The sequence below is a fragment of the Carcharodon carcharias genome, chromosome 26 (assembly GCF_017639515.1).
Source record: "Carcharodon carcharias isolate sCarCar2 chromosome 26, sCarCar2.pri, whole genome shotgun sequence".
In the NCBI taxonomy this organism is placed as follows: domain Eukaryota; kingdom Metazoa; phylum Chordata; class Chondrichthyes; order Lamniformes; family Lamnidae; genus Carcharodon; species Carcharodon carcharias.
Window position 1 is genome coordinate 22,118,543 of NC_054492.1, and position 10,482 is coordinate 22,129,024.

General features: G+C 43.5%; 1 protein-coding gene across 3 annotated transcripts in view; it reads left to right on the forward strand.

The window, feature by feature from the left end:
* Positions 1-7,195, forward strand: part of pde8a (phosphodiesterase 8A) — a 124,378-nt gene extending 117,183 nt beyond the window's left edge. For 2 of the 3 annotated variants that reach the window (XM_041174879.1, XM_041174880.1), the window contains 2 exons: positions 1,979-2,108; positions 6,344-7,195. In XM_041174879.1, the coding sequence (XP_041030813.1) occupies positions 1,979-2,108; positions 6,344-6,450 (237 nt within the window). In that variant the 3' untranslated portion in view covers positions 6,451-7,195. The remainder of the gene's footprint in view (positions 1-1,978; positions 2,109-6,343) is intronic. The other variant, XR_005941435.1, reaches the window with a different exon arrangement.
* The last annotated feature ends 3,287 nt before the right edge of the window (positions 7,196-10,482 follow it).

The window sequence follows — 10,482 nt, forward strand, 5'->3', positions numbered from 1 at the left end:
CACAAGAATTCCAATTTAAGGGGAAAACAGCAATTTATACTGTTTGTGAAGAGAGTGCTGATTGGTTGGCAAGTGGCATGCCATGGAGAATGCACCAGTGATGGAGCTGTCAAATGAACTCCCCTTCCTTGACATACTAGTTGATGTTGCCAGGGGATTCTCTACCACAGACTACCGCAAGCCTACCTTGCCAATGTATGCATTGGGATTCTTACAGTTCCGCACACTAAGTTGGTCTTATTGGCAACCTTGTAAGTAGGGCCCGAACCATTTGCTCACCATGCAAGATTGATGCTGAAACAGGGTGCATCAAAGATATCCTGTAGGATAATGGCTACCTTGATCAGATCATTTTGTGCTGTGTATCTCACAAGCTCATGAACGGGCCTAAGGCTGTCACTTTCAGCCCTGAAAAGTGCCCAGTCTACTTCAGATTACCCTGGAAGGCCAAGGTATCTCAAACATTTGAGCAACAGGTAAAGCTAGCTGTTTCACGCTGCTACTGTGCAGTAGCAACATGAGTGGTATTCGCTACTAACAGGATGCTGCCGACAAGCCAAAAAGACAACCTGCCAACCACACAAATGAGTAACGTGGTGTATGAATTTCCATGCCAGCGCAATGCTGGGTATGTAGGCCGTACGTCACAAAGACTGGCGGATTGTATCAAACAGCATGTCCCATCGCTGCTCGTAACTATCCAACCAGCCTGTGCTTCAAAACTCAAAACATAGTGTCCGACATTAGATGTGATTCTGTGTTTGAGGATTATTTAGCGAATATTGCCCAATGTGCTAAAAATTACGCTGACAACCAATTTAATTTTGTCAGTCGGGCTCGTAGTGTGACACATTTGCATGTACTGAACTCTACATATATTAACACACAGGGAGGGCCCTGTTCTTTACAGACAGAAAGAACATGGACACACATTGCGCCTGTTTCAGCTAAACAAAATAAGTGATAGCCATACACATTCCTCAGGGCAATGCCTTGACCAATCAGGGCCAAGTTGCGTTGTTTAAATTTCAAACAATGCTTGGCAGTTAACTGTCAGTCAAATACCTCATCCACCCCCATCCCCACCCTTTCTAACTTTCCTGGTTCTCTTCAAACCCACCTCTTAATGACTCTTAATTCCAATGCCTCTACTGTTTGGCAACAGTTTTTGCCTCCTGAAATACCTTGAGACGTCATGAGTTAAAGGCAATATACAGGTACCAGATGAAAGATTTTTAATTGTTTAGTCTTTATGCTTTTTCTCTCAATTCTTTTACAAATAAAGTAAATCTGAAACAGTAAGAATACTAGAGGACCTACCCCACTGCTCAGTCACTTGGAATACTCCCCACACAGAAATCCACATCCAAGTTTGTTAACCCATTTCCAGTGTCTGTTTTTAACTAATCATTGTGTCTTTAAAAGAGTCTTGGTGCTTTCCTGTTTGAGAAGGAGACCTATTGCAGAAATTCCTCTGTCTGGACATGCCCGTCCTTCCCCCATCTCTTGTCCCCTATTGCCCAACCTGACCAATTTATGCCAACTTTGTTACGAGAAGCAGAGGAGAACCAAGAGACCATAAGCCTGTGACTCTGGCAAAGTACATTATGGCTGCCCCATAAACCTGACTGACTCTTCAAACCTCTCATTGTTTTGTTAAATAAATAACTGCCGCATTTCTCTTGCTCTCAAGTGCTGATGGAGGCCCCATAGTCCTCAGCATGTACCAACCATCATGTTCCAGGGTATTGGATAGTCAATCCAGAGCTTGGTGCGCCTCATTTCTGCTTTGTCCCTCCCTGCAGGGTAGTTCAGCTCCACTGAGATCTGAAACCTTGTACATAGAAAGCTGGGGCAGAGAAATCACATTCTACTAAAGTGAACTGAGTTCATGAGCGTGATGGCTGCCTTGTTTATGTATTGCATTATTTGATATGCAGGATGTTATTGTGATTAGTTTCCTCTGTCTTGTTCACAGACCGATGAGGAGAAGCGACAAGGGTTACCTGTGGTAATGCCCGTGTTTGATCGAAACACCTGCAGCATTCCCAAGTCTCAAATCTCCTTCATTGATTACTTTATAACGGATATGTTTGATGCCTGGGATGGTAAGTCTTTTTGATTTTTCACTAATAGACCTTGCCCTCTCATCAAAACTGTCAATATGTTTTATAGTTCAAAAGATAATGTAATACTGTCATTAAAATTGTTAAATCACTGACATTCCTTTAATCATTTTTATCCTTTGCAATATTTCAAGTCTTTCACAAATTCATTTTGGCATCTTATTTCTTTCCACCTATTTTGCAGTCTGTCATTCCTCTTAATTGTTGATTGTTCGACTCCGCACAGGCCACAAATAAAACACCTCGGCCATACAGGTGATGCATTTACCCATTGGGAATGGCATTACTGTCACTAATTCTGCTGAATGGAGTCCTCTTTACCTGGTGTTCACTGTACACAGAGAAATCCATACTGAGGCACAAGTCAAACCTCTCTTAACCCAGTTTTTTTTTTAATATTCATTTATGGGATGTGGGCATCGCTGGCTGGTCCTGCAATGCATTTATTGCCCGTCCCGAATTTCCCTTGAGAAGATAGTGGTGAGCTGCCATCTTGAACCGCTGCTGTCCATGTGGTGCTTGTACACACACAGTGCTGTTAGGGAGAGAGTTCCAGGATTTTGACCCAGTGACAGTGAAGGATCGGCAATATATTTCCAAGTCAGGTTGGTGAGTGGCTTGGAGGGGACCTTCCAGGTGGCGGGGTTCCCATGTATCTGCTGCCCTTGCCCTTCTACATGGTAGCGGTCGTGGGTTTGGAAGGGGCTGTCTAAGGAGCCTTGGTGAGTTCCTGCAGTGCATCTTGTAGATGGTACACACTGCTGTTAATGTGCGTCAGTGGTGGAGGGAGCGAATGTTTGTGGATGTGGTGCCAATCACATGCTTTGTCCTGGGCAGCGTCGAGCTTCTTGAGTTTTATTGGAGCTGCACTCATCCAGGCAAGTGGGAAGTATTCCATCACACTCCTGACTTGTGCCTTGTAGATGGGAGACAGGCTTTGGGGAGTCAGGAGGTCAGTTACTCGCTGCGGGGTTCCTAGCCTCTGACCTGCTCTTGTAGCCACTGTATTTATATGGCTAGTCCAGTTCAATTTCTGGTCAATGATAACACCCAGGATATGGAGAATGGGGGATTTAGCGATAGTAATGCCATTGAATGTCAAGTTGCTATAGTTAGATTCTCTCTTGTTGGAGATGGTCATTGCCTGGCATTTGTGTGGCACAAATGTTACTTGCCACTTGTCAGCCCAAGCCTGAATATTGTCCAGGTCTTGCTGCATTAGGACACTGACTGCTTCAGTATGTGAGGAGTCGTGAATGGTGCTGAACATTGTGCAATCATCCCCACTTCTGACCTTGTAATGGAAGGAAGGTCATTGATGAAGCAGCTGAAGATGGTTGGGCTGAGGACACTACCCTAAGGAACTCCTGCAATGATGTCCTGGAGCTGAGGTGATTGACCTCCAACAACCACAACCATCTTCCTTTGTGCTAGGTATGACTCCAACCAGTGGAGAGTTTTCCTCCTGATTCCCATTGACTCCAGTTTTGCTAGGGCTCCTTGATGCCATACTCAGTCAAATGTTACCTTGATGTCATGGGCAGTCACTCTCACCTCAGAAGTTCAACTGTTCTGTCCATGTTTGAACCAGGGCTGTAATGGGGTCAGAAACTGAGTGGACCTGGCAGAACCCAAACTGTCAGTGAGCAGATTATTGCTAAGCAAGTGCTGTGTGATACTTTACTGATGATGCAGGAGTAGACTGAAGAGGCGGTAACAGGACAGGTTGGGCATCCTGCTTTTTGAGTACAGGACATAACTTGGGCAATTTTCCATATTGCTGGATAGATGCTAGTGTTGTAGCTGTGCTGGAGCAGCTTGGCTAGGAGTACGGCAAGTTCTGGAGCACAAGTCTTCAGTATTATTGCTGGAATATTGTCCGGGCCCATAGCCTTTGCAATATCCAGTGCCTTCAGACGTTTCTTGATATTATGTGGAGTGAATGAATTGGCTGAAGACTGGCATCTGTAATGCTGGGGACATCCAGAGGAGACCAAGATGGATCATCCACTTAGTACTTCTGGCTGAAGATTGTTGCAAGTTCTTCGGCCTTATCTTTTGCACTGATGTGCTGGGCTCCCTCATCATTGAGGATGGGGATATTTGTGCAGCCTCCTCCTCCAGTGAGTTGTTTAATTGTCCACCACTATTCACGACTACGAAAAGAAAAAAATACTGGAACGTACAAAAAATGCATACAGACTCAAAACGTTATCTCTGTCTCTCTCTCCACAGATGCTGTCAGACCTACAGAGTTTTTCCAGCATTTTTGTTTTCATTTCAGATTTCCAGCATCCGCAGTATTTTGCCTTTATTTTATACTGTTCATGACTGGATGTGGCAGGACTGCAGAGCTTAGACCTGATCCGTTGGTTGTGGAGCTACTTACCCCTGTCTATCACTTGCTGCTTATGCTGTTTGGCGCGCAAGTAGTCCTGTGTTATAGCTTCACCAGGTTGACATTTCATTTTTAGGTATGCCTGGTGCTGCTCCTGGCATGCCCTCCTGCACTCTTCATTGAACCAGGGTTGATCCCCTGGCTTGATGGTAATGGTAGAGTGGGGGCTATGCCGGGCCATGAGGTTCCAGATTGTCTCTGAGTACAGTTCTGCTGCTGCTGATGGCCCAGAACGCCCCGTGGATGTCCAGTCTTAAGTTGCTAGATCTGTTCGAAATCTATCCCATTTAGCACAGTGGTAGTGCCACACAACACGATGGAGAGTATCCTCAGTGTGAAGACAGGACTTTGTCTCCACAAGGACCTTGTGGTGGTCACTCCTACTGATACTGTCATGGACAGATGCACCTGTGGCAGGCAGGTTGGTGAGGATGAAGTATATTTTTCCCTCTTGTTGGTTCCCTCACCACCTGCCGCAGACCCAGTCTAGCAGCTATGTCATTTACGACTTGGCCAGTTCGGCCTGTAGTGCTGCTACTGAGCCACCCTTGGTGATGGACATTGCAGTCCCCCACCCAGAGTACATTCTATGCTCATGCCACCCTCAGTGCCTCCTCCAAGTGGTGTTCAACATGGAGAAAGCAGTGATTCATCAGCTGATGGGGTCAGGGGGAGGGCCAGTACAGGTTTCCTTGCCCATGTTTAACCTGATGCCATGAGATTTAATGGCGGCTGGAGGCAATGATGAGGACTCCCAGGGCAACTCCCTCCTGACTGTATACTACTGTGCCGCTACCTCTGCTCGGCCTGTCCTGCAGGTGGGACAGGACGTACACAGCGATGGTGATGGTGGTGTTTGGGTCATTATCTGTAAGGTATGATTCCATGACTATGACTGTCAGGCTTTTGTTTGACTAGTCTGTGAGACAGTTCTCCCAATTTTGGCACAAGCCCCGAGATGTTCATAAGGAGGGCTTTGCAGAGTCGACAGGGCTGGGTTTGCCTTTGTCCTTTCTGGTGCCTAGGTCGATGCCGGGTCACCTGTCCGGTTTTGTTCCTTTTTATTGGCTGATATTTCTGTTGATGTACAATTTCGAGACAGTAATCGTTCTTGTCACCCTGCGCACACAGCTTTTTCTCTGTCAATTATTAAAGCCCTCGCCGCATTACACTGAACTAGACAGCACAGAAGCAAACCACTTTTTCCAATCAGTCTGTGTTGGTGTCTGTGCTCCATATGTGCTTCATCCCACTCTATTTACTACACCTGCCCTATTAGTCAGTTTGTGCACAGCAAGGTCTCACAAATAACGGAGATAAATAACCAAATAATCTTATTCAGTGACGTTGAGATTTACAGGGCAGAAACAAGATGTTGAGTCCAATGTACTCAGGCCAGTGTTTATGCTGCACACCAAGTCTCTTCCCACCTTAACTTCATCTTAACCTGATCATTATATCCCTCAATTTCTTTCTCCAGCATGCTTCCCCTTGAACACATCTATGCTACTCAACACATCTCAACTGCTCCCTGTGGTAGTGAGTTCCACATTCTAACTCTAACCACTCTCTGGATGAAGAAGTTTCTGCTGAACTTCCTATTGGGTTTATTAGTGACTATCTTATTTTTAGCCCCGAGTTTGGACTCCCCACAAATGGAAACACCTTCTCCGCCCTATCTACCCCTTCATGATTTTAAAGACCTCTATCAGGTCAGCCCTCAGCCTTCAGTCTTTCTAGAGAAATGAACCCCAGCCTGTTTAATCTTTTTAATAATTAACTCTGATTTGAGTCTTCACTTTTTTTTATTTGATCATAGTGTTTGCTGACCTGCCCAACTTGATCCAGTACTTGGCAACTAACTTCAAATATTGGAAGTCTCTGGATGAACAGAAGCTGCGCTCTCTCCGTCCTCCTGAGCAGTGACCAGGCCATGAACTGCCCGGATACATTCAGACTCATCGTCATTTGTTCAAGTTCTGCACTGCTTTCCGTTGGATTTATTCAAAATGAGGCAAAGCCAAATGTGACATCCCAAGGGAAATATGGAAGTAGGAAAGCTTTGCTGCTACTTGGCTGTCTGTTTTTACACTGGATTGATGCTGTGTAACCCTGCTCCAGTGTAAGTTCCCTAGCAGGACTGACAAGAAAAAAACAGTTTGTGTTTGACCCTCTGAATCAGCTGCTGCAGAACATTGTTACACAATTTTAAAAACTCAGTCTAACAGTGTAGCTACTTTCTTTTTTAGTGTTGGGAATGTATTGGGTACCTGTGTGTTTATTACGGAACAGTTTGAGTCAGAGATTGTCTCATCACCTGCACAGAGAGACCCACAAAACAAATCTGTGCCACCAAGAAATGCAAAGACATGAAGGAAACCTCAGCATGTAGTGAAATGTATCCTGTTTATTTTTCAGATCTATTCGAAGAAGCACTCCCTCCTCCCTCAGCACTACTGATCCTGGTTTATAAGTTTGAAGAAAAAAATATATATATGTGAATCTAGGAGCAAATGTTTAAAAAAAAAAGCTTTTCAAACATGATCATTAACTATTATGATTTAGATGATCTGTTTATTTATTTTGTTAGATGTTTAATATTTTCTATGAATTTATATAAATACTAAAGCCAAAGCCAACTTTCGAATGACATAAATTGACTTGATTCAGATACGTTGATGTACTGACCTTTTTATTTTCATAATGCAAATACAGAACCTTCTAGAAATGAACCTTTCCATTGCCCTATATGGATAGATGTATCTGTTTAGCTACCTATTAATGGGGATTTATGTTACTAGGAGGCTGTGATACCTGCAGGGTCTCCTGAACTCTCAATCATCTTTGACCTTTTTGGTAACACTAAGTTACCATTTGCCCTCTGTAGGATGACCTGCAATCTGCCAAACTAAAATCAGCAGTAGTTTCGCTGTAGAATACCCTGGGCTTCTACAAGTGATTTGTCCCACCAATTTTTTAACTAGCTTTCCCTGTTGGGAATGTTTCCCATTTCTGCTGTATTTTATACAATATATAATACATTCCAGTCTGCAAATAGAATATCTGATTTATTTATCATTCTTTGATAACAAGGATTTTTATTCATTCAAGTTATATGTCTTGCCATTGGTTATTTCCTCGTTGCTGGTTAAATAATGCAACCTTTTTCCCCTTTCCCCCATTCTCTGACCAGTCAGGTAAATCAGTATTGTACTTTTCAGCCAAGTGATTTAAGAGTTAACATCCCTAGATAAATTGTGTAACTTCCTACATGTCCCAGGTGTTCAGTTTGCTGCCAGAGTATACAAATTTCATACAGGTCGAAGCAGATTCCAGCAGAAGAAATAAAGAGCTTGCATTTGTATAGTGCCTTTCATGATTCCAGACAGCCAATCAAGTATTTTAAGTTTCATCGCTGTTGTAATGCAAGAACAATTGTACAGCAGCCAATTTGTGCACAGCAAGCTCCCACAAACAACAATGTGATAATGATCAGATAATCAGTTTTTAGTGTTGTTTGAGGAATAAATATTTGCCAGGACACCAGGGAGAACTCCCCTGCTCCTCTTGGTGACCGTGGGCTCTTTCGCGTTCACTTGAAAGGTTGATAGGCCTTGGTGCAATGCCTCACCTCTGACAGTGCGCACTGATCCTTCACTACTTAGCTGGAGTGTCAACCTGGATTACGTCTCGAGTGGGATTTGAAAACACAGTCTTCTGATTCAGGTGAGAGTATAACCAAGTGAGACACAGCGGACACTAAAATCACTGTGCCCACTCATCATACCTAGGAGTGTTCCTGCTTGCTAACTGGCTCCCTGCTCTCATTTTCACTGTCGTTTAGAATTTCAGTAAAACTTTTAATTGTTGGAAGGCAATATTTTCACACAAACACTGGAGTTACACATTTTATCATTCAGGCCAGAAGGTGGGGCACAAAACAATAGAATGCCAGAGAGGACTGGTGGGCACAGGCATGAGAAGTTTCAGGTAATGAGTGAAACCCATTAGACAACAACAAAGTGCTGGAAAAACTCAGCAAGCCTGGCAGCACCTGTGGAGAGAGAAACAAGAGTCAATGTTTTAAGTCACATATGACTTCTTCAAAATTTCCCCGTGTTCTTTCCTTCCAATAAATAGATCGAGTGCGACTGTCACTTTCACACTTGTAAGAGCCACCAGAAAGAAAATGAAGATGTTGTTTTGTTGGAACACAGGATCTGGAATCTCCTTAATTCATTTCAATACTCTCAAGGTGTGGCCAAATAATTATCCAACACAAGATGCTCCTGACATGGACATAACTGACCAGCCTACCCTTGGCTTCTCAGCATGGAACACGTGCTGACCCATTAACGAAAATTGAGCTCTACAAATGCAAAATGAGCATTAGTGTCAGTTGCACTATTACTTAACAACCTGGAAACAGGAGTGGGCCATTCAGCCCCTTGTCAGTTCTGTCACTCTAAAGAGATAATGACTGCTCTAATGAGGAGTCTCTGGTGGTTCTACAAGCTTTACAACATGAGGCTTGGTCACCTACTTGATTTTCCTACCCCTGCCTTATATAAAAAATATCCTCAAACAACTACTCGCTGCTGGGAGTGGGAGCTTGCTATTGTACAGAGTGGGTTTTATTCTATGAATTAGTTGCTGATTATTTGTATCCGTCCCTGCTGGCTTTGGCACCTTAATTCAGTTGTTATTGATGTTGGGACATCTCTGTCCAACTGCCCCACCCCTCAAACAACAAACTTGCCACTTTGGCCTTTTTGGCAAACATCCTGTGCTCCCTCTTGACTCAGTGAATATGCTGAGGATCCTAAATTTATGTTGGCTTTTCTCAACTGTCAGTAATTGGGAGGCAACAATTGACTTTTTCTCTAAGCTATTAAATGGGAAAGGTTAGCCAGAGCTCCCACATTTTATCATTATCCACTGACCCCCCGCCCCCCCACCACTCCCAGCTGTAAAGTGCGCAAACTGGTGATGTGACCAAGCTCAGTTATGATGCCCCTTATTTTCAAATAGCCATTAAATACAAACTATGGATTTCCACAACAGTTATGGTTTTAAATTGAGATGATGAAAGGTTTCTAGAATCTGGAATCTTGCTAGATAGGATTGATAGGAGATGAAAGAAAGAGTCTCTGTCTTTTAGCCTTATTTTCAGATCTTTCTATGGCCTTGCCCTATCATAGCTAAGTGATTTCCTTCCTTACATGCTGACATGTACCCTCTGCACCCTCTGCTTCTCTATTATCAGGCATTTCCTCATCTCTCACTCCCTTTGCTCTATTTGCAGGCTGCTCATTCAGTTGGTGCATTGCTGTCCTCTGAAAGTCTGTACCTAGTTCTTTGCTTCACTCTCTCCTTCTTCAAAAACCTCCTCAATCCTTCCGCTTGGAACTTGCCTTCAATTTTCCATTCCATTATCTCCATTTCCCTCTTCCACCGTACCCTTTCCCTTCTCCTTGTAACATTCTGTGGGAAATCTTTCTGCCTGTGGGAAGCACTGTAAAAAAAAACAAACAAATTGCAGTAGATCCATGGTGATTCAAGGGAATTAATTTCGATAGTGTCAGTGTCCCATTCCTGGGGAGACATCAGGTAGTTTATTCTCCAAAGTTATAGCCCAAGCTTTTTGGGTCAAATGAGCGAGAATTTACCCAATTATCCTTTGCCATCTTGTTTTCATTGGGAAACAAAGTTAATCCTGCCAAGCATACGGGGCAAGGTAAGCTGCTATTTCCGATGATGTAGGAGTGATGTATCTGCTTCAAGGTCTTACCTGCTGCACTCTGTGGTCCTTTGATGTTGAAAATGGCACAATTCTTGTCTCACCCTCATCCCCAGTGCCCCAAGACTCAGTTTGAAGTTTTTTGTTTTCTGCATTGAGATTAATGTCTAAAAATATCCCATTTTTATAGGAATATCAAAAATCTTTAACTCTTCAAT